Genomic DNA, 25,582 nt, shown 5'->3' with positions numbered 1-25,582 from the left:
TTGGGTAACGAATACGAATAATTATTCACGAATACAATATTGTAGTTAAGTGATTGATGTACAATATGGAACGTCCATGTTCACAGTTTTGATTTGTCACACCAATAACCAGTGATCTCATGACACAAAAATTTGGTATGTAATAGTTATAGTCGACAGTACCATGTGCGGCCTTCACAAACTAACATGACTTGCGCACTGCAATGCTAGTACATATTCCATCCTTGCATATCTCACTTTCCAAAAGTACACAAGGGTTCAAGTAAAACATGCTCCCTTAAAAAAATCGTAAATATTCGTTAATATTCGGTTCTGGTGACCACGAATAACGAATTGAATTCATGAAGGGCTACGGTTCGATTCACCGAATATGCGAGTGAATCGTTACAGCCTTAGTATACAGTGGTCTTGGAGTATGAGCACCACCCTTTCTCTGGATGGACACAAACATGTGCATGCATGTGGCTGTTGTAAGTGTCGAGGGCAATAATGTTGATTGTGACATTAAACCCCAGTTAACCTCATATTGATTTAATGGATTGGTGTTTACTGCACCAAACAGTGGTACAAGAGATGGTTTAGGCTGTTAGTCATTACTGTGTAGGAAGTTGTAGGAACTATTATGATAGGACATCATGCCAGACAGTATATGATACTGTTGTAGGTCTCTCCAAATGTCAATAACAGATTAATGATCCTTTAATGTATCTATATGTGATGTGAAAACACAATGCCATTTAGAAAGTGGTCAAATGTAACATGTTATATTTGGGATTACACTTTCTCAGTAAAGTGCAGATTTTAGTACTTTTGTTTGGCTGAGTCCCATCTGGGATTTAAACCCACATCTTAGAGTCAGGCACCTAATCACCAGCACACAAAGTCAGCCACCTAACCCACTCAGCCACCCTGGCTTCCACAAAAAGTGGAAGTCGGACAACTGGTCATCTAGACCACAGACTTTGTGTACCGCTCTGATAAGTGTGAATTGGCACAGCTCCCATGGCCGAAAGTTATGAATACACAATGCCATTTAGAAAGTGGTCAGATGTAACATATGTTATATTTGGGATTACACTTTCTCAGTAAACGACAGATTATAGTACTTTTGTTGGGTTGAGTCCCATCCGGGATTTGAACCCACACCCTCAGAGACAGGCACCTAATCGCCAGCACACAAAGTCAGCCATCTAACCTAACACAAGAATCTGTACTGTACTGTGAAAGTGTAATCCCAAATGTAACATGTTACTATATGTGATGGGTGAGCTACAGTGAAACAGTCGGCAGCTGACTTCAACTTCAGTTGCTCCAGGAGATAAACACAGCAGCTCCCGATCAGTGAATGTAGGTTTCATTACGAATAGGTTTAAAGTGTTTGTTCCAAACAGGAAGTTGACATGAACAATTGTTGAAAAGCAATTACTGCACTTGCAGTCCTTGAGATGTTAGTAACTTGGATAATTCACACACTGTGGTTAAACCATTTGCTAGGTAGTGAAGTCTTAACTGTATCACATGGCTGCATTGTGATTCGTGACATGCTGCTTAGTAAAAGGCCTGTAATGTTATGTTTTGGAGTGAACTCATCATGATTGATGAAAAGCTAAAAATGTGCGAATATACCTGAAGAATGCAAATGTCAGCTGACCACAGTCTTTGCAGGAAACAAATAAATTTCATTTGGAATCACCAGAGTAGGTGACTGCATCAGGAAAGTTGCATCTATTTGCAGCGGAATCAGAACATTTCCTAGTAAATTGTAAAATTTATAGATAAACAATCAAAATTGATGTTTGAAATTACTGTTGAATTTATGGTAGACAAACTCTGTCTTAACTTTGTCTTTGGAACATTCCTTTTATTTGACTCTGATTCTGTTAAGTGGCTATGGTTAAATGAAGCTGTCGGATGGCGATATATATACGTACCCTGGTTTCTTGTGGAGTGTGTGATGCCGCATACTTGCATGGGATTGGTGGCAGTGATCTATAACCAGCCTACTGGATCGATACGACAGCCACAGCATGTATATATAAACGTAGGCTTCTTCACACAAGATACAGAAAACATTCGAAAAACAAGCCAGACCATCTCTGTTATTAGTACGTAAAAATACTTAATTGATGCAGATGTGTGGACAAAGTGGAAGAATGTGCGGGAATCGTGGAAATCAATACTGTAGTTGCTGAAAGAGGGATCATTGCTAAAAAGTCAATATCTCTGTCTCACTGGCCTCGTCCGGTGGATTTCACTTTTCACAAAAACACAGTGTGGGGGTTTGTTGTAATCTGCTTAATTCTGACTTAAAGTGGACACTTTTGAGACGATAGCCTTCATCCCATCGATAAATTTTGAAAGGATGCTTTAACAAAGATGAGGGATTTTAAGCAAAACTGTAAGTTAGTGGTTTTGACTATCTCTGTATAAATATGTGTTTGAGTGTTTAACACTTGTGGTGAAGTCCCGGTTGGTCACTTGGGTGGCACATTTCTGATTTTTGGTGTAGTAGGAGTTGTCTCCCTTTCATCAGTCCTCTGCCATGCCTTCTGTGGTGTTGAGATTGGCAGCCTTATTGGTGATATTTAATTATTGTTGTAACGGTTCCATGAAACGGATGTCAACTAGGCCAGATCAGATAATCCACTTATCTAAACTGTAATTACAGGAATGGTACAGGCAGTGTGTACAATTGGCAATCTTACTTAACAAGAAGTCATCATTCGTTTGAAGGTTCCTGGAGGTATTCTTTTATGTTTTTGCTGTTTACAACAGCACAGATATTTTGTACTTACAGTTTTAACAAGGACCTCTTAGTTTTGATTGTTAAATATGAACACCGCTGCTTGGTGTTCTAGTTTGTAAGGAGTTTGAGTCTATGAGAATGGAAATTGTTTTTTCTGTACAAGTGTAAGCGGTGAAGTTTGTCGCAGGTCAAGTACTGGAGATGTCTGGAAGTATATCAGGAAACTGGGCAATAAGTTTACAGCAGAAGTGGTTTCCATACACTGAAATACTTATATCAGTTCATTTACTGAAAAGCTTTCTCAGCCAAGAAAACACTTCTAATACTTTATCTTATTGTCATTTGAAGAAATTTCCCTTTCTATCAGTATCTTGTTTTGTAATAAAACTATCAGCAGATCTGTAATATGTGGTGATCAGACATTTCAGATCATCCATTGCCAAATTTGACGCCAGGCAGCATGTTATAACTGATAAAGCTTGTGACTAGCCAATATGAGAGGAAGTCAGTTTACATCACAAGCATATTGTATTCTCTTGAAGTATCGCTCTGGTCCATATTGACCTGTTCTCCATAGGCTGTGACAGGACAAGTATAAACAGGACAGCTATGTTGTGGAAGCATCTGTGGTAGAAGATTGCTTGATTTTCACATCCTTTCTGTGATTTTCATTGGAATGTGTCATCACATTGCAAGAAGAGCAATATCACAGTCATACTTGATGTGTTTGTGAGTTGATATTGATAGTGATATTTTAGATAGGCCAAATAAAATAAAAAATGTTGTGGTTTCGATTACACCTCTTTAAGATTTATGGTAGGTAGGTAGGTAGGAATTTTTTTTACATTTCTTTTTTACATTTTTTTAGAAGTAAAGTACAAACTAAGAACACATTTATCAATGTATAATTGTTTATTCAATCAAGCTTGCGGCCATCATGTCGACTTTCTCTATCAGAATGACCAATGTCCATTGGTGCCGGGAAAAAACCAATGGTATCTGAAAGCTTATTTTATTCATACGCTTAAAAAATAGGGTCAGCACCAGAATTCAAGGGTCAGTCGGGTAATCGGAACCACAACATTTTATTTTTTAGGCCATATTTTTATTTCGGATAAATATGTACAATACTGCCATATTTACAATGATGTTTTCCTCTGTTGCAGATTCATTTGTGAACAGTCAAGAATGGACACTAAGTCGCTCAGTCCCAGATCTCAAACTGGTAAGTCGATCTAGATGTATTTGATACCAATCCAATTACGTGATGGCAATCAGGATATTGCCTTTAATGTACAGCCCCAGGTCTCCAGTACCTCATGCCCAGTGGTGTAGCTTTGTTATATCCCAACTGTGACATATAACAATATTCGCATCTGCACATGATTGTATAATATGTGTAAGTGACTGAAATGCCAATCCAATTCAGAGATTATGAAAACTATTAAAACAGATGTTTAAGTTCTCATACCTGTTTTGGAATCCATGGGCATCCCAGAAGAATTGGTCCCACTTTATTCATACTTGTTTCCATGAGGAGTTGAAATTGATCTGTTGTCCAGATTCATCTTGGTTGATTGCACGCCTTTGTATAGTCTGTCTCACAGTCCCTGAACCACATTATTTTCCCTACTGCCAAGCTCTCTCTGCAGTGCTAAAGCCCTAAATAAAGCAAGTCTAGATTTCCTCAGGTTCAGGTTCTGAATCTCTGGTCTCCCTAGGGCTCCTTTTCAATTTAAATGGGCTTGTTTGTTACTATCACAATTATATGTATTCAGGGACTAAGCATTAGTCTAGCCTTTGTACTGTGTGGAGCATTGTTCATAATATTCATAAGCACTGTTAAATGCACAGCCCAAGGCACAAGCCGCCACCAACCAAACCCACTTCTCTATATTGTTGGGTAGATCCTTTCAGAGCTAACTGTCAGAAGTTTGTTTCTTCATATTCACTGACAGTCAAAGTCATCAGCCTCCCCTCACTTGAGTGGTTCCTGCCTCGATTAATGTAATGCTAGTTTTAGTTATATTAATTAAAAATCATTTAATATTTTGTGTATCATTTTGTGAAGACAACAGAAAACTTTGGCAGACAGTCTTGAGCATGAGGAAAAACTCAGTGATAGTGTCCTGATAGGCTTATGCTGTAATTCTATAGCAGTATTCAATGCTTTCAGTTTGTTCCAAACTGCAGCTGAATATAACAAACATTATACACCAAGTAACAGTTTTATCTCATTCCAGCAACGTTGGATACAAACTTTTGTGGACTACTAAATAAAATAGACTAGCCTTAAAACACTTGAATTTGTAAATCTGGAAGATGTGTTAGCATGGATGATAGTGCATCAGTCCCAAGGAAGCTACATTCAGCACTAGTAGGCAGTAATTAGTGTCTACTTACTAGTTAACACAAGATTTGATAATAATTGCCCTGTTGTAAACCCCTTAAGACAGTAATGAAGTGGACAGATTGCGTGAGAGATGGACTGGGGGTAAGTGGCTTGGGCTGCAATATTGGAAGAGATTGGTATCAGCTGTTAGAACTGGTGCATATTGATGCTCATGCATAATACATGGAGGGGGTTGGGGGAACACAGACACTTATATCATTACATAAGGGTGCTTGCTTACTGGAGTGGACACAGACAAGATTTTAGCTGTATCACTTCATTAGAATTAGATTAAGGTAGAGAAAGGGAAGGGCAACAACGGGGAAAGATAGGTGCAGGTTGCTTCAGGCTCAACTGCACATGCTTTGTCTCTGCATATATATAGTTTTGATAGAATATAAAAAGTTCCATTTAAATTAAATAGAGAGAATTTGTCAGAACTTGTGGAAAATCTAGACTTATGGGCGGTCGCATTAGATTTAAGGAAGGGCAGAATAATAGGTTCAGGGACTGAGGCCGACTTCCGCATAGTCGTCGACAAAGGTAATAGTGTTTGAAATAACTGTGTGTCTTGGGGTATAGAGGTGTGCTCTGGTATTTGTATATTTTACCTATAAATCTTCAGTTTTTAACCCGTGAAGTTCCGGGTTAGAATATTGATCTTCAGAACCCATGCTTGTCGTAAGAGGCGACTAATGGGATCAGGTGGTCAGGCTCGCTGACTTAGTTGACACATGTCATTGGTTCCCAATTGCGCAGATCGATGCTCATGCTGTTGATCACTGGATTGTCTGGTCCAGACTCCATTATTTACAGACCACCGCCATATAGCTGGAATATTGCTGAGTGCGGCATAAAACTAAACTCACTCATTCACTCTTCAGTTTTTAACATGATTGTAATGCCTTAAACTGGAATAGTCTGAATGATTTACAGCATGCCACAATCAACCAGATAACGTTGTGATCAACCAGCTCTTGTCAAACCTTTAGGGTATTTGTTTGAATTTCGAAATCAACTTAGATGAAGAAATTTCTGATGATGTAAGTAAGCTTCAGTCATCAGTACTGCCTTGTTCATTCGCTACACTCAGTATGATAGACTAACGCTTAGTCTCTGAGTATATATAATTTTGATAGTAGCAAATAAACCCATTAAAATTGAAAAGGAGACCAATTGAGACCAGAGATTCAGAACCTGAGGAAATCTAGACATGCTTCATTAAGGCTTTAGCATTGCAGGTAAGGCTAGGCAATAGGGAAGATGATATGGTTTAGGGACTGTGAGACAGACTATCAGTATGACTACATGCTTTTGATTCATCCATTACAGTCATGTTTGTCAGTATAAATGTATAGATGTTGTTACTACTGTTTTACATCTGATGTGATGCAAATTGGCATAATCTTGGTCGTCCATATTAGTTTGTCTGGTTAAGTTATCAATAAGGCTGTAACGATTCACTCGCATATTCGGTGAATCGAACCGTAGCCCTTTATGAATTCAATTCGTTATTCGTGGTCACCAGAACCGAATATTAACGAATATTTACGTTTTTTTAAGGGAGCATGTTTTACTTGAACCCTTGTGTACTTTTTGAAGTGAGATATGCAGTAATGGAATATGTACTAGCCTTGCAGTAGCCCAAGTCATGTTAGTTTGCCAAGGCCACACATGGTACTGTCAATTATAACTATTACATACCAAATTTGAGTGTCATGAGATGACTGGTTATTGCTGTGACAAATCAAAACTGTCAACATGTCCATATTGTACATCAATCACTTAACTACAATATTGTATTCGTGAATAATTTTTCGTATTCGTTACACAATATTCATGATACGTATCATATTCGCCACAAAGTGTATTCGTTGCAGGCCTAGTTATCAAGTAGGCTTTTTAAGGGGTGTGTCATGATATACAGTTATTCCGACTACTAAAGACCACATGCTACCAGTTGCAGCATTGATACAATTGTCTGTATGGTGTTGATGTACTTTAACATTTATTTACTTTGTTATAGGAAAACTTTTTTGTGATGAATGTGAACTACCACCAACTAGCCCACAACTAGTGAATGATTTGTTGACTTTTGAAAGGCACAAGCCAGCTAGTTTTTGATGGTTCAATGTTTGCTGTATTTTTAGATTTTTGTGTAACGACTGCTGTAACCTGAATTTTCCTCATACATAGAGTGTGTGTTTGTTGTTTGCAGGGTATTCTTGGAAGCGTACAAAGCGGAAAGTCGGCTCTGGTACATCGCTACCTTACAGGTTCTTACATGCAGGAGGAGTCACCAGAAGGTGAGGGTGTGGCGGGGTATCACGGGGTGACAGTGGAGTGGGGTATATATATGTGTGTGACATGTATTATGAATGTTGTGTAGGGTATATGTATATGTGTGGTGTGTAGTGTGAAAGATGACTGGTATAGGGTGAGGTGAAATTGGGTTTAACGTCGTGCTTGAGAATATTTCGCTCATATGACGACGTGCATGCGTGTGTATGTGTATGTGCGGCTGCTTGTACTAGCCCAGACTGAAGCTGGTTTTATAGTGCTAGCCCACTGAGATACCTTGCCGCAGTGAAGCATGAATACCCCACTCAGACACATTATACTGACTCTTAGCCGACCAGTCCTTGTTGTACCCATTAATGCCGAGCGCGAGGCAGGGACCAACAAGTACCATATGTTAACGTCTTTGGTATGGCGCTGGTCGGGGATTGAACCCGCAACCTTCCGCTCTCCGGGCAGTCGCTCTTACCACTACACCACGGAGGCGATCTGTATAGGGTGAGAGTGTGACATGTGAATGATGACTGGTTACGGGTGTATAGTGTGAATGATGGCTTTAGTGTTTGACGTGAGTGTGTGGTGTGTGTGTACTGTTCATTGCAGTATATATGTCTATGTGGCATGGTGACTTGATACTGAATAAGGACAGTTGAGAAGTGCAGCTAATGTTTTCAGTTGTCTATCCAGGGAGACAGGTAGGTTGAGGGTAGGTTGAGCCATGAGGTGGAGGACAGTGTGGTTGAGAGGTGTCAGGGTAAGTGTGGACTAAGTATATATATTACAGAGGGGGTAATATGGGCCTAGTTGGTGAGTATTTTGAAGATGATATGAGTATGAAGGTTGATCTGTATGTGTGGGAGTAGATATGTATGAAGTCGTCTTGATCATTATCTAAATAGGTCATCCTATTAATGTATAATTATGTCCACGTAAATACATAGGGTCATATATCAGCTTGCCAATAATTATGTCTGGATATCATCTTATCCCAAGTCCCAAGCCTGTTTATTTATTCACTGTACAAAAATCTCAGTTGGTGCTTTTAGGTGAATTGATTTGTGTATGGGAGAATGCATGGAGATTTTATGAGAGCTTCAGTAACCGTTCTGAATAATTTCTAACAAGACTAGGTAAGAGTTAGTTCCCTTCCAATACTGAAAGAGGCTTGTATTTTTGTTTCTCTTCATCTTTCAGGTGGGCGTTTTAAGAAAGAAGTAATCTTGGATGGGCAGAGTTATCTTCTCCTTATACGAGATGAAGGAGGTGCTCCTGAAATGCAGGTATGTACTTACATAGTTACAATATCTCTCTTCACTTTGTCTTCCATGGGGATCCCCTTGTTGGAATAGTTCCCCAGAATGGCGACTTTATGCAGTAGGTGGTCAGATTCGTAAATTGATTCATGATATATGTCAGTGTTAACTGTACAATGTGTCATTGCTCATGATATCAATCACTGGATTGTCTGATCTTAAGTGTCAGTCTTTGACATTTAATGGTGTTGATTATGCATATCAAGGTGAGCTACAGTTCTAGTTTTTACTCTGCAACCATGGTCTATTGGATAGTGTGTCTACACGAGATTGGAAGGTCAGGGTTTCAATCCTGGCCTGTGTCATATGAAAGGTTCGATCCCACCAGCATTGTACTAAAAGAACCTGTGAAGATCCAGGTTAGAATTGGTCTTCAGCAACCAATGCTTGTCGTAAGAAGCGACTTACTGGATCGGGTGGTCAGGCTTGCTGACTTGGTTGACAGATGTCATCGTATCCCCATTGTGTAAATCGATGCTCCTGCTGTTTTCACTGGATTGTCTGGTCCAGACTTGATTATTTACAGACCGCTGCCATTTAGCCTGAATATTGCTGTGTACAGCATTAAACAGCAAGCAAACAATCAAACAATATACCAGAAAATGTTAAAACATGTTACTTATTGTTGCCCAGGAAAGTGCTAGGCATTAAAGGTATAGAACAAGGAAACATGACCATCATTTCACCCCAAATGTTTTTAGCTCAGGTGCATCATTACTGAAAGAGAGTAAAAACTAATAATGAGAGTGAACAAAAAGCAAAGACTTAGTGATCTCACTCACTCACTCAGTCACTTCACTGTGCACTAAGATATAGCAGTGACAAAAAGAAGAGTGACATGGAAGTTTCCTGTGCACTAAGATCAACAGGACAAGAAGGAAGTGTTGACCCTTGTGTTTGGCCTTTTATTTCAGTTCACGCACTGGGTTGATGCCATCATCTTCGTATTCAGTCTAGAGAATGAGCTCAGCTTCCAGGCCGTGTACAGCTATTATGCCAAGATGGCGCACTACCGTAATGCTGCTGAAATACCACTCATACTGGTAGGAACGCAGGGTAAGTAAAACGACAAATGATTATACATTGTATTATGGTTAATTCTTTTGTATGAACAGTAAGACACATTTGATACTATTTTCCTACTTGCTTGAAAATGCTTTGAATTGTAAAGTCCCTCTTGAAAAAAATTGACTTCCAATTTTAACCATTAAAAGCCTTGAAAAAACCAAAGCCTTGTACAAAGTGACATATTAATGTACTGGTTATTAAAGGGTATATTATCACAGTGATAAGTTTGTGAGCTGAATTAATCTTTTTCATGGTTGTCAAAATAAGTCTTTCTTTTACACTGCATTTTAGGTCTTACGGATACTATCTATCATGCTATAATTGCAAAAAATGTTGACAGATAACGGCTAATAACTCAGTTTAAACTCCACAGGAAAGATTTAACCAATAAAAAAAAAATGTCCACATCCAACACAGATCTGATTGGTATAGTGAAAGGATCATCAACTAGAACTGCTTGTGGTAGACATCCTCCCTTGTAGCAGATCCCTGATAACTTATCCCTGTCACATACTGAAGAGTTATTGGTGTATACTAGGGGTGACTATTGAGGCTGTTTTCACTAATGAGATAATAGACCGCCTCCGTGGTGTAGTGGTTAGAGCGTCCGCCCGTAGAGCGGAAGGTCGCGGGTTCGATCCCGGCCACGCGTCATACCAAAAGACGTTAAAATATGGTACTTGTTGGTCCCTGCCTGGCGCTCGGCATTAATGGGTACAACAAGGACTGGTCAGCTCGAGTCAGTATAATGTGTCTGAGTGGGATATTCATGCTTCACTGCGGCATGGTATCTCAGTGGGCTAGCACTATAAAACCAGCTTAAGTCTGGGCTAGTACAAGCAGCCGCACATACACATACACACACATGCACGTCGTCATATGAGCGAAATATTCTCAAGCACGACGTTAAACCCAATTTCACCTCACCTCACCTCACTAATGAGATAATACTCACTCACTCACCCCCTCTCTCTCTCTCCCTCTCTCTTTCCTTCCTTCCCTCTCTCTCTTTCTCCCTCTTTCTCTCCCTCCCACTCACTCACTCACCACCCTCTCATTCAGATGTTAAAGGATGAAACCATTATCACGTTACCTCAGTGGGATGATAACATGGCATTCCAGATAAAAAGATACCTAACTTCTTTAGAGTGGTATATTACAGGGATAAGAAGGTTTTTGCAGATCTGCAGAACACAGGGATGGAATTTTTGCAGATCTGCAGAATTCTGCGTATTTTGTTGTCTACCTGACTTTTGTGTTACATGCCAGTGAGATATACATGCAGAAAACACATGTTGAGAGATCCTATCACTGTTATTAAATAGAAACTGACTCCTTCAGTCGTATTGACAAATTCTGTCCTGGTTCAGGATAGATTGTTATTGCTCATGGCTACAGGGCCCTTTATGTGAGCTGTGTAACAACCTTCTTGAACTACCGTATATTACCGTCTATAAGCCGACCCCATAGATAAGCCGACCCCCAAACTTGACCCATAAAATCAGTGTCAATATGGTATGTTTCGTACATAAGCCGACCCCTGCGATGGGGTCCTAATCGTGGCAAACACAGACCACAGACAACTGGCGGTTACCAATAATTATAACTTTGGTCCACATTATTAAAAAAATTCACAATCATATTGTGTCTACTCATGCATTGAAATGAAGTGTAGTTGACAGAAAATGGATAATATGTTTTGTTTCGCTAAATATCATACATATTGTAGTTAGACGATAACATGTCAACAAACTGGCTTGCTTATTACCGCCTTGTTTTCCATGGACTGCTAGTTTACAGTAAAATCGGTAAAAATGTGTGAATTTAAATGGCTGGCTTATTTTACCCCATTCCATGTGCGTACAACTTACCATGTTCATGAGGGTCCGTATAACCTTAGTGTTGATTATATATTTTACATTTATAGTGCAAAAACTGTAATTAAAATTACACAATGCTAGGATATATTTCTTTGGGTTAAATAATAGTATTCTGTATTATATTTTACTGATGACTGCGCCAGAATTCATCCGGTTATATTATTGTGCATGTTTGAACTTTATCTCCGGGAAACGTGTGCACAGCTGATTGTACGATAAATATCATAATGACTAATTTGTAATAATATGCTGAAATAATGAAAACGTACAGGTTAATATGTATTTTATTCATCATTCACAACATAAACGCTGTAATCGTGGCAAACATCCTGGCAGATGTACCGGTAACCTGTAACATCGTCCTGGAAGGGCACTGGCGAGCTAAAAAATATTTCTGTGAAATTGTATCTCATAGATAAGACGACCCCCTTCCACAAACATATTTTTTGGTCCTCAAAATTTGGCTTATAGACGGTAATGTACGGTATGAGGTCACTGTACCATAGCTTTATTAAATTACACCAGTAATTATAACATTTGTATCACTATAATTTCAAAAGATTGAACACATTAAAGCATATGTTTTCATCCATTTTCTTGGAATGTTGACAGACATTAAAAAAAATATTTTTTTGCCATCCATCTGATAAGCACCAGTTTTCCTGATGTCGCTCAAAATATGGTTTAAATTTCTATCGTGAAATTCAATATCCTTCTAGCATGCAACAGATGTTATCTTTTTCAGTCTGTCCTGCATGTTTTCCCTCGATGCCTATAACACTTCTCCCTTCTCAGATCTAGATAAGACTTGCAGAGACAACATGCACATGTTTGATGTCTGATACAGACTTGTCAGAGTTATATCTGTGAATGCTGACAGTGAGCTGCAGAGATTTCAGGCCTAGAACAGCTCTGAGCCCAGAAGTAAAATTGCTGTACAAGTAAAACACTAATATGGGTTGTAAGAAGAACAAACTTGACTACATGGTAGTGTCTGCTGATTTACATTGAAATGATCCGAACTGTTTGATTATGTGATACTGTTTATAGTTTCATGGGGCGTTGGGGTAGCCTAGTGGTTAAAGCGTTGGCTCGTCACGCCGAAGACCCGGGTTCGATTCCCCACATGGGCACAATGTGTTAAGCCCATTTCTGGTGTCCCCCGCCGTGATATTGCTGGAATATTGCTAAAAGCGGCGTAAAACTAAACTCAGTCAGTCAGTCAGTTTATAGTTTCATTCCTTTCATTCAGGAGGGGGGCAGTTGGGTAGCCTATCGTCTGTTTGCAGTGAAAACGTACCGATGAATTTCACTTTATACAAGAAAGTAAATTGAATAAAGTGAAATTAAGATTGGGAATCCTCATAATTTTACCTTGCCAACTGAACATTTAAATATCAGAATTTTATTAAACTTAGGATAACAGTTGTTTAACAAATGATCATAGATTCAGATCATTATTATTGGTTTGTATTACAAGTTGGTATGCACATCAACTGAAACTGGTCTAATTTAACGATCGATGCTCATGCTGTTGATCGCTGGATTATCTGCAGACTCGATTATTTACAGCATATTGTTTGCTGAGTGTTCCAACTCACTGCACTCACTCACCCAGAAGGGTATATTCTTTCTCAGTATGACAAACAGGGTCTTCGAGCTTGTATCAGCTCCAGATGATCTGCTTATATATGTGTTATGCTCAAAACAAATCACCCAAACTGTATTTTTCTAGTTTCTGTGTGAGTGATTGAGGTTATATGCCGATTTTAGCAATATTCCAGCATTATCACGTCAGGGGACACCTAAAACAGCTTGATACTTTGTAGCCATGTTGGAACCTAACCCATTTCTTCAGCATGACTTGCGAACACTTTAACCACTAGGCTACCCACTGCCACCAGGTGCTGTGTGATGTCAGTGTAGATGCTATATTTACCTGAAACATATATCACTGTCATCAACTTCGGTAGCATCTGACACATTTTGGACATGAACAGATGAAATTCAGATTTAATAAGTTCCCTGAACAGTTATTTTAACTATGGGTACTCATTGGTTTAAGAATCCCTGGTAAACTGGATCCAAGGAAGTAAAATACATTCAGTATCTCCAAAATATCAACTACAGCATGTGAATAATAACATGATAGTAAATACTGTGGCTCCAAATGTTTAGATATGATAAATATTTTTAGTGCCAAAAACCATTCTTTCACAGAACAGAGGCAGTTGACATGCAAGGAGTTGACATTAAAATGGAGGAAACATTTATCTCAAGACTGATGCATTGTGATTCAGTTTTTTTAAAATTGTATGGAAATCCAGTTGTCCTTTTTGCAACTTTTAATGTTAAAAGTTAAAAATGTAGGTTTATTGTCTGGACTTGAATATTTACTTTAGTTGTTATATAGCTGGAGTATTGCTGAAAGCAATGCTAAAAAACAAAGCTTCAGACCTGAATGATGAAAGAACATGAAAACACAAGCAATGCCTGTAGCATTTTCTGTGATGTGACTAATCTTTCCCAATTGACATTTAGTGGAAGTTGTTGTCTGCATTAATAACATAATCTTGCATCATATATCTTTTTTCTTGTTGCTAATATAACATAAATTGTGGTAGCAGAATGGCATCCCATTTTCTTTGACTAGTTGAAAAATGCTCTCCACCTGCTCCAAAATTTCAAGTTTCTTTCCAAAAGAATATCCTTTTTGTATGTTGTAGCTGAAAAATTGTTTGATACTCATTGGAGCACTCAACTTACAATGCATTTAATAAATATCTTTTGTAATTTCATCCTTAAATGTAATTTCAGCAACTTGTATTTAATACGATGCATCTTCTATTATTGAATTATTACTTTATGCAGGGCTCGATTTAAAGAAATGAAACCTACTTGCACCCAGTGCAACCTTAGGTAGAAATCTTGTTGCATCAGATAAAAATAGGTTGCGCCTGCTGCTCAATATAAAATCTTGTATAAAATATGTTGCTTGACTTTTGGTAATGATAGTTTAGAATATTAAAACAAAAGAAATCTGGGACTGATAAGATTAGTTATCTTACTTCCTAAAAAATCATGAACAATATGTCCTTCAGTCACTGCTCATACAGTCATCAGAGTCATTCTTCCAAGTCAGTTCCTCATCATTCTGTTTTCCAGCTGAAGTCTCAAAAATTGACTTGCACCTGGTGCAAGTTAGACTAATAACTAGGTTGCACTTAGTAGTATTGGGTTGCACCAGAGCAAGTAACAAAGCATTAAATCGAGCCCTGTTTATGTTTTGAGAAGTTATAAATCCTTCATGAAATACATGAGGATTCTGCATGATAATGGGACGAGAGTTCCAAAGTGCCACTAAAATACCAAAACTGTCTTTGAAACCATGGCAACTGTTATGCTTGAAATCATTCCATGTGAGCACCAGCATGCAAATAGCAACACCCCCAGGTCATACATGAAATAGAAGAACATTTAACCACCAAATAACAGATGGCCAGTGTAGAGTTTAATCCAAGTCAAGATCCATTAATTATTACATACCAAAAAGGTTAAACCATTATTAATTAAGGGTTAGTGAAAGAATTTGTTGAATTCTCGCAATGAAATATAGGACCATTAATATGAAACATTAAAAATACCAGTTGAATTCTTAGAAGATATGTAAATTTCAAATCTAAAAGAAAGTGATGGTTTCTTGTGATGTTGCTGAAAGGTGTTTGGTCTGGAATATTTTAGGCAATATAGTTCTGAGGAGATAATGTAATTATGCAAGCTGATGAGGAAGTTACGGTAGCAGCACCATCACATGTATGTCCAGCAGTAATTACTTTCTTACCTTGCAGCCTAATCAGTAAATTGGTCTACCAGGCTCTCGTTTCCTCCATGAACAGGAACCAAGGTTCAAATTGCTTGAAATTAGTGGTAGTTGCATGTACTAAATATCACACTTGAATTATAAACTGGGAAAAATAATTGTTTTTCCTACATCTGAACCCAAAACCCAGATTTCATTCATTAAGAGATTTCTTTGAAATGTGAGAATTTGGAAAATGTGTTGCCCTTTTGAAAGACCAAGCTGAGCTGTGTTAGACAATGTGGTTCTACTCAAATGTCGTTTCCAGTCTTACACAATGTAGAATGAGTGTTGCACTGATTCTCCACATCACACTTCCGCATTCCATGCTGGGAGAGAATTGGAAAATATTTGGGAGGAAAAACTCAGCAAATTTATGTTTTTATACAAATGAAGTCCAGATGTGAAATATACACACACAACTCTTTTTCCTTTATTGAAGTGTGTAGATTTCAGAGACCACATGCGGCAGTGAGGTGACATCTGTGTACATCTATCACATGCCTAATTACCACAAAATAGTCCCCGGAATACCGGATGCTCTTGCATTAAAGTCAGATCAGCTGTTCGGCATAATATGCCTGAAGTCGGAACGTTTTGTTGCAATTCTAAACAATCAGTGGGATACAGAAAAGATATTATTTCTCAGGTTTCAGAAGCTCCCTCTGATAACCGTCTTTTGTATCCTGAGTATCAATGTCTGAAGCAAAAAAGATATAAAATTTATTTTTTTAAAAACCCTAGTTTTGTAACTTATTCTTCCTCAATATCTGAATGTTGTGTCCTAGATGTTGATGACAGTAGTAAGCAAATAAACTACCTCAAAACAATTCCTTTGTTTTTTAAACATTCTCAACATCTTCATAAGCGTTGGTACCAAACAAAGACCTATGTTGTATTACAAATGTTGGAAACGTTAAAAAAAGTCTCTGTAATACACATTGTATATTGTACAGTATTATTGTGTGATACAAGACGTAGACTGAAGTTGTATTTCGGTTATTAATGACTGTTGGAAAGAGATGAACTACATCAGAAAATCTTTATGTTCTGCACTCTGCTAATAACTCATAATAAACAAAGACTTCTTTTTTTTTTAAATCAAATAAAGTTTAAGAAGATCAGATCCCTGTGAAATATTTTGGAATAATACACACTCCCATTTGTGCTGACATTTGATAAAATTCCATCTCTACATGATGTTGAGAGATTTGTAAACTTTGATTATTATCTTTCATAAATCACATGAAAATGTCATAAAGGAAGCATCTTCTATAAATAAGTGAATCAAAGCTTTGTTTATTTATTCTGAGGCTTAAAATTCTTTATCAGCTATCTCAAACTCATATGTGGGAATTCCATTTACGTTTACATTTCTCTTTTCAGATGCCATAAGCGAAAGTAATCCTCGCCTAATTGACGACATGAGGGCGAGAAAACTTGCCTCCGATTTGAAGAGATGCTCCTACTATGAAACGTGTGCCACATATGGTTTAAATGTCGAGAGAGTCTTTCAGGATGGTAAGACAGTACAGCGGGAAGAAGTTTTTTATCATTAGCTAGAAATGCAGCAGAGGGTTAAGTCATAGGGATGCTTTCTATTGACAAAGAAAATATTTAGGCCTGTTCACAAAGGATACACAGTGATGTCTGTTTTGTCTCTTCTACTGGGCAAGTATTGTTGTTTTATCTAATTCTTTTCTAGATTATGATGTTTGTGATATGAAATCCGATTCTGTTTTCTATCTTGTTTGAATTCTGGAAACATCTTGATTTCTGCAGTAATATTTGTCTTGCATGACAGTTCAGGTTTTGTGTTTTTCCTGTGCAGATAGTGATGTTTTTTGCGTATTAGGAATTGAAAAAGAGATTGTTGTTGTCGTACAGTGAGGGTGGTTTTGTTTGTTTTTCATATTATGACACATGGGAAGTTCAGGGGTTTATTTGGACATGCTCAATGGCTGATATTTGGCCCTGCTTGCAGGAAATGTCAGGGTAAACCTTGCAGATTGGAATTAAGAACTTCCACGTTTCTGTCAGTATGACAGTAACTAATGTTGTGGCTTTGAAGAGATAAGTTTACCTAGGTATTCTGGTCTGGAATACAGGTCCCTTGCAAACCATCTTGTTGTAAGAGATGACTGAATAGATTGGGCAGTCAGTCTAGGTGACTTGGTTGATCACATGTCATTGTTATCCTATTGGGGGCGGTGGGGTAGCCTAATGGTTAAAGCGTTGGGTCGTCACGCCGAAGACCTGGGTTCGAATCCCCACATGGGTACAATGTGTGAAGCCCATTTCTGGTGTCCCCCGCCGTGATGTTGCTGGAATATTGCTAAAAGCGCGCCATAAAACCAAACTCAGTCAGTCAGTTATCCTATTGCATGGATTGTTGCTCATGTTGTCAAACACTACATCATCTTCAGTGTTTGAAATTAAAGGGTCATAGGTTTCTTAAGTTTTGCTGACAAAGTATTTGAATCTAGGAAGTTCATAATGTTATCTTTTTTCATTGGGGTTATGACAAAGACCACTTGACTTTCATGCTTAACTTTAAACAGTCATATGTGTTGGTATTGTTATACCATAGTTTAATCAAAAAGTGTGGAAAATCCTTTAGTGTCAACTTCTGTAATATGAGGAACACAACATTTTGGAGTATATCTTGCTCCTCATGTGGTATGTGATTACCATTCTAAGACTTTAATGGTTGGTTTCTGAAAATGTTCAATTTTGATAGGGCCGGTGGGGTAGCCTAGTGGTTAAAGCGTTGGCTCGTCACGCCGAAAACCCGGGTTCGAATCCCCACATGGGTAGAATGTGTGAAGCCCATTTCTGGTGTCCCCCGCCGTGATGTTGCTGGAATATTGCTAAAAGCGGCGTAAAACCAAACTCAGTCAGTCAATTTTGATAGAAACAGGCAACTCCATTTAAGCTTAAAAGGTTCCCCAGTGAAATGGGAGCCTGAGATTAAAGCACTACAGAATGGGCGGGGCTTTGAGACAATAATATGGTCCAGGGACCATGCTGATAAACTCGAAGCTGCGATTGTTAGTCTAAACCAAAGGCATGGAGATATGCCCAAGGGATTAAGAATGCTTTAATCTGTTCAGCCATGAACTGAAAGAATCCATGCTGTGTAGACCAGGGTGAGAACACATTATCAACACTCTATTGTGGTGTGTAAGAATCACTAAATTCAATCTGGTGGTCTGGAGATGTGGCTTAGCTGATAGCATATCATCCAGCTGTGCATTATGTGGATCATTAGTATTATCATCAGTCACTTCTTTGCCTCGTCCAGACAGTTACTTGCAGACCACCTAATACAGGCAGAACATTGCTGGCTGGTGTTAAACTTTCTCACAAATCACTATCAGAGTTAATATATAGCACTCACATTTTGTTCTGTAAAAGTCATGTGTGTAGATTTCCTCCATATCAGTTATAAATATTTTTTGACATTGGTAAAGGGTTTTACTTATGTTTGAAACAGGGTTAAGACTTTCAAGGCCTCAGTAAATTTCCAAACAATTTATGGCTGACATGTGAAGGACGTTTGAATTTGATGCATGAGTGACAAAAAGTGATGTCCTGTATAATTCCCTGTTATGGCTTGTGCCATATGTTACAGTTGGTTGTTTTGGCATTTTTCAGGTGTGGGGTGGGGGTGTTTATTTGTTTTCTTTATTCTCAGGTTAACAGGTTTACTTGCCTTTTCATGCACAGGGATTAACATTGACTCCTGTATTTGAGGGTCCCTGGGACTCATACCCTTAATTTTCAGGGGTCCTGGACAACAAAATGGGGACCCAGACACTTAAATATTATTATTAATACTGTTATTGTATTGTGTATCATGATCATCACATTGTTACAGTAATTAAATTGCAAATAATACCATAACCCAGCTAGTAGCAAACTCAGTGATAACTTATTGTCACTTGATTGGAATTTTTACAAAAAGTATTTGGACTTTTCCTGAGTCCTTGTGGATATGTCAGTTTTTATGTGTATAGGACGCAGGAATTCACGTCCTGTAAAACCCTGCATGCATTTGTGATGGGTGCTACATGAACTGCAGGAAATGGCCAGCTTTCTGAAATACCTGCTATCATTCACTATTTGATTGTGATTCATTCGCAAACACATGCTAATGGTATCTTTAAATTTGTAGTAAACTTTTATGATTATGTAATTGTTATTTGTCACTAATATTCTGTACATGTTTGATTTACAGCTTGCCAAAGGATAGTACAGACCCGGTACCCATCTTTACCATCTACTGTGACCCCTGTCCCAAGTACCCCAAACCACTCACAACGATCCTACTATGGCACACAGTCCAGCAAGCCCTATGATAGTCATAGCACCAGCAGTCAGTCCACATCTAGCTCCGGAACACTGGTAACCGGGACTAGTATCCAGAACAACACTAGTCAGGGGGTGAACCAGGTGAGTTGTTGGGGGTTACAGGAGACTAGTATCCAGAACAACACTAGTCAGGGGGTGAACCAGGTGGAGTTGGGGGTTACAAGGGGACTAGTATCCAGAACAACACTAGTCAGGGGTGAACCAGGTGAGTTGTTGGGGGTTACAGGGGACTAGTATCCAGAGTGAGGGGTGAACCAGGTGAGTTGTTGGGGGTTACAGGGGACTAGTATCCAGAACAACACTAGTCAGGGGTGAACCAGGTGAGTTGTTGGGGGTTACAGGGAGACTAGTATCCAGAACAACACTAGTCAGGGGGTGAACCAGGTGAGTTGTTGGGGGTTACAGGGAGACTAGTATCCAGAACAACACTAGTCAGGGGGTGAACCAGGTGGGTTGTTGGGGGGGGACTTACAGGGGACTAGTATCCAGAACAACAACACTAGTCAGGGGGTGAACCAGGTGAGTTGTTGGGGGTTACAGGGGACTAGTATCCAGAACAACACTAGTCAGGGGTGAACCAGGTGAGTTGTTGGGGGTTACAGGGGACTAGTATCCAGAACAACACTAGTCAGGGGTGAACCAGGTGAGTTGTTGGGGTTACAGGGGACTAGTATCCAGAACAACACTAGTCAGGGGTGAACCAGGTGAGTTGTTGGGGGTTACAGGGGATTCTAGTATCCAGAGCAACACTAGTCAGGGGTGAACCAGGTGAGTTGTTGGGGGTTACAGGGGACTAGTATCCAGAACAACACTAGTCAGGGGGTGAACCAGGTGAGTTGTTGGGGGTTACAAGGGACTAGTATCAAGAACAGCTCTAGTCAGGGGTGAACCAGGTGAGTTGTTGGGGGTTACAGGGGACTAGTATCCACAACAACACTAGTCAGGGTGAACCAGGTGAGTTGTTGGGGGTTACAGGGGACTAGTATCCAGAACAACACTAGTCAGGGGTGAACCAGGTGAGTTGTTGGGGGTTACAGGGGACTAGTATCCAGAACAACACTAGTCAGGGGTGAACCAGGTGAGTTGTTGGGGTTACAGGGGGGACTAGTATCCAGAGCAACACTAGTCAGGGGTGAACCAGGTGAGTTGTTGGGGTTACAGGGGACTAGTATCCAGAACAACACTAGTCAGGGGTGAACCAGGTGGGTTGTTGGGGGTTACAGGGGACTAGTATCCAGAACAACACTAGTCAGGGGGTGAACCAGGTGAGTTGTTGGGGGTTACAGGGGGACTAGTATCCAGAACAACACTAGTCAGGGGGGTGAACCAGGTGAGTTGTTGGGGTTACAGGGGGACTAGTATCCAGAACAACACTAGTCAGGGGGTGAATCAGGTGAGTTGTTGGGGGTTACAGGGGGACTAGTATCCAGAACAGCTCTGGTCAGGGGGTGAACCAGGTGGGTTGTTGGGGGTTGCATGATCAATTGTGCAGAACAACACTAGATAAGGGGTGAAACCAGGTGAGTTGTTAGGGCTTAGAAGGGACAAGTGTCAGAACAACACAAGTAAAGGGTGAACTTGGTGAGTGGTAGGGGCTGATATCGAACCTGTATCCTGAAAAAAACTAGTCAGGGATTGAACCAGGTGAGTTGTTGTTAGAGAATACCAGGTGAATTGCTGGGGCTTGTAACCAGCACCCAGAACAACAGGCAAGGAGTAAACCAGGTGATTTGCTCAGTCTTGTTCTGGAAGGGTATCTCGAACAACACTGTCAGTAGGGAGAGCAGTCTACTTGTTTAGCTTTTGGTGCACTTGTATCCAGAACAATATATTCAGGGTTTTAAAACCAGACACTTTCACTGACTTGTCGTACCTGAAAGACATATCAATGGTTACTCTTTAGAACACAAAGACAGCATGAGATGTGGTCAGGGTTGGAACAGGTACTTTGCAACCAATGCTGGTTGTAAGAGGCAGCTTATCAGGTGGCTAGGCTTGGTGACGATTGCTTGTTATACCCCAAAGGCGTGGAATGCTGCTTGTTATATCAATCACTGGTTTGACTGGTTCAGATTTGATTGTTAAGAAACTGCAATCATATTGCTAAAATATCACTTAGTGTAAACAACAAACAAAGAAGTTAATTCAGTGAGTGCTTTTCTTACTTTTTCATTTGTCACTCACTCACTCTCTACAGGGTCAGCAGTCAGGGAGCAGTACCAAAGAGAAGGAGATGCGAGAATCCACAAAGGAGAAGTCAGATAGGAAGAAGAAGGAGCATCAGCATCTCCCTCCTCCCCAGCAACTCCCCCCACCTCTTCCCGAGCCCGACTCACAGGTTAGTAGCGCAGGCCAGTGTTGGTGCAGCAAGATCGTAGACTCAGGGGGTAATTGTCTGAATATCACACTACTCTCTGTGTTAGTAGCGTGTGTAGGCACAGCAGAAGCCCACTGGGTCAGGCCAGTGTAGGTACAGCAAGATCGTAGACTCGGGGGTAGGTGCAAGATAGTAGACTGAATATCACTACTCTCCCAGATGTGTCAGAAGCCCACCGGGTCAGGCCAGTGTAGGTACAGCAAGATCGTAGACTCTGGGGGTAATTGTCGGAATATCACTACTCTCCCGTGTCAGAAGCCCACCGGGTCAGGCCAGTGTAGGTACAGCAAGATTGTAGACTCTGGGGGTAATTGCCTGAATATCACTACTCTCTCGTGTCAGAATAAGTCTTTGGCTAATATGAATGTATGTATTTAATTCTGTGATTGATGTAAGGTTCAAGTGCTTCACATGTTTCTAAAAAGGATTTTCTCCAAGATGTTTCTAAATGTATATGATAGACAATCTGTATATGTCTGTGATGTGTCTCACACATTGGGAACAAACTTTTACACACTGATTGAATGTTTGACTGTATGCTGCATATTTTGAAAATGATTTTTGAAATGTTTATTTCAGATATCTAACCATTAAGTATTCTTTTTCAGGAAATATGTTTAAATATGCAAATTTGTACCCATCATCCAATGAATTTCTTGGTTGTTTAAGTTGCTTGGTATTCAAGTATCCTTTCTTTTCTTATTTTTTTCCAAACTTTTCTTACCTTTTATGAATTTGAAAAAACACCTGTACTCAATATATTCACTCTTTAACTTACCTACAAATTTGATCCACTTAAGCACTAACTAATGACAAACTAAGTATGCATGACTCTCGTACATGTTGTCTCGTGGACCTGACATATTTTATACTGTGTTGTCTTCGTTTATATCCTTGTATATCTTAAATGGTTTATCCTTTAAAACGTGGAAAAAAATGCAGTATCCATTGACATACAAGATGGATGGTTAAAAATGGTCTTCAATGCATGCTTGTTGTAAGAGGCGACTAACGGGATTGGGTGGTCAGGCTCAGTGACTTTGCTGATGCATGTCATTGTATCCCATTTGTGAAGAGCATGGTGATGATGTCCATCACCAAATTGTCTGGTTCAGACAAAATTGTATAAAAGAGACAGCTGTTATTTAGCTGGGATACTGCTGAGAGCTGGATTAAATGGAAGACAAATATTGAAATCATATGGTTTAGCCTGTTGATCAACATTAACGTAATTGTTTTATGATCCCCATGTTAATTCTAATTATACCTGAATTGCAATTCAACGAGAAACAAAAGATACAATTACTACACAGATCTTCCAACATGAAGACATTGTGCCAGGCGTTGTTTGAAAGTCTCCATTTTCTGGTATCTCATGGGTGACGGAACACAGGTGTCATCTGAAGAGCCTCAGTTCACTGTGCAGAGTTGTGAACCTTTGTGATGCCAGGATCTGCTGGTAGTAGGTGGAATCCCTGATTTGCTGTTATATTGGTCTTTGGTTTGTCAGCATCATACCATTCCTCGGAGGGTTTGCGTGAGATCGATGTTCATGTTGTTGATCACTGGATTGTCTGGTCCAGACTATTATTTACAGACTGCCGCCATATAGCTGGAATATTGCTGAGAGCAGCATAAAACTAAATTCATTCACTCACTCACTCACTCACTCCTCTGGGGTTTAAACAAAGAGGTAAAGATAAACACCTGTTCACAAGGGCATTTACTTAGCATTAAGCTGACAAGGTGTGTTGTGAGTGAAAAACTGTTCACAATAGCGTCCAGACCCAATTATCACAAATTCCTTTGTATGATTCCAGATACTGGACCTCAGGAATGGGCTGCTTCTGTTTTAGATAGATGTCAGTCCCCTGGTCAACTTAGCATTACCATGTGGTTGATACTTGATGTTATTGATCCTATCAACCAAATTGTGAAGTGTTTTCATGCAGAAGGGTCGTATTTGTTGTAGGAAGATAGAGTTGATTTTAGAGAAGTAACAGCATCGACACCTCTGGCTGTTCGGAAAAATAAAAAACCCACCGCTTCTGTTCAGAAATCCAACTCCTTTAGTGTAAGTTTCTGTTTATTCTGCACTCTGCCCTTTCTCACCTGACTCACTGTCTCAGCATCTTAAACACGGACTGCTTATCATCTTTGGAAATTTGCATCAGGGACACAAATAATTTGTTATCAGTGCAACAGATATATTTATGTACAGTGTAGAAAATACTTAGATATTGGTATGGGCAATTTTGATGACATTTCCTGGAACAAGGTCTGAAAGAAAACATTTCATATACTGAAAAATGTATTTGAGTTTGTTTAGGGAGATGAAAATTTTGTAAACCATGATGGAAAGGGATATTTAAGATTGTGCAAGAATTGCCCATGGGGGATTAGGATTTTTATGTTTAAAACTTTGTCTTTTTTTATAAAAGGATTTTTATTTTTAAAATTTGATAGATTTTGGGGAGCAATAGCAGTGTTTTCGATTATGAGCAGAACTCTACCTCTCACATCCTCTGTTTCATTCAGTTTGGTGAAGGGCTTTGGTGTAGGGTAGCTCATCACCCAGTAGTTCCCTCTATGGCAAGGGCAGATAACTCACAAGCCTGACTGGGAAGGCAGATAGTCCACTTGCACAATAATTTCACTTAAATGAGCACAGTTATATTCACAAAGAACCTTTATTGTTTTAGCATCTTAATACCCTGCACATGAGGATTTTTTAGAATTTTCTTCAGAGAAAATTAATCTTTGAAGATGTGTTTTGTCAAAGGAAATTATATAAAACTGAGAAATGTTTGTATGAACATAGTATTTATGAAAATAATGCTGAGTTCACTGACGTAACATTGCCCAAATTGTTGGTGAAGACAGAACCCATGTGAATGTTCTACTTACGACAATATGTGTATTTAACGTATATACTAATATTTAGCATGTGCATTTCACTCCCTCACTTGACAAACCTACATACAGATCATGGACGTGAACTGAAGATAGAATCATGTACATAAAATGCTGAAAACAAAGTCATTTGCCAACAAGTAAAACCCATAAAAATAGAATTATGCCTTCACCTCCATGACATTGTTAAGTGATGTGTTCCAGTACATACTATTCAACAATTGGTAAGGACCATACCTGATGAAAGACTATTTTGGTGCTTGTCAAATGTTGAGTAGTATATCATGCATGTCATCCTATCTAATTAGCATCTGGCAGTCAGAAAACATTAAATGATATTCATGGAAGAAAGAAGTGTACTT

General features: G+C 39.2%; 1 protein-coding gene across 7 annotated transcripts in view; it reads left to right on the top strand.

Annotated features, from left to right (window-relative positions):
* The window catches only part of LOC124272488 (arf-GAP with GTPase, ANK repeat and PH domain-containing protein 1-like), an 88,215-nt gene that overhangs the window by 31,064 nt on the left and 31,569 nt on the right, over positions 1-25,582 (top strand). For 6 of the 7 annotated variants that reach the window (XM_046707682.1, XM_046707680.1, XM_046707681.1 and 3 more), the window contains exons 2-9: positions 3,913-3,971; positions 7,357-7,444; positions 8,631-8,716; positions 9,664-9,805; positions 16,943-17,077; positions 19,797-20,011; positions 22,128-22,268; positions 24,280-24,381. In XM_046707682.1, coding sequence (XP_046563638.1) covers positions 3,913-3,971; positions 7,357-7,444; positions 8,631-8,716; positions 9,664-9,805; positions 16,943-17,077; positions 19,797-20,011; positions 22,128-22,268; positions 24,280-24,381 — 968 coding nt within the window. The remainder of the gene's footprint in view (positions 1-3,912; positions 3,972-7,356; positions 7,445-8,630; positions 8,717-9,663; positions 9,806-16,942; positions 17,078-19,796; positions 20,012-22,127; positions 22,269-24,279; positions 24,382-25,582) is intronic. The other variant, XM_046707684.1, reaches the window with a different exon arrangement.

This window comes from Haliotis rubra, unplaced genomic scaffold, assembly GCF_003918875.1.
Source record: "Haliotis rubra isolate DU_JTF1 unplaced genomic scaffold, ASM391887v1 Scf17, whole genome shotgun sequence".
Lineage (NCBI taxonomy): Eukaryota > Metazoa > Mollusca > Gastropoda > Lepetellida > Haliotidae > Haliotis > Haliotis rubra.
Note: the sequence above shows the minus strand (reverse complement) of the source record. Positions and strands in the feature narration are given on the sequence as shown.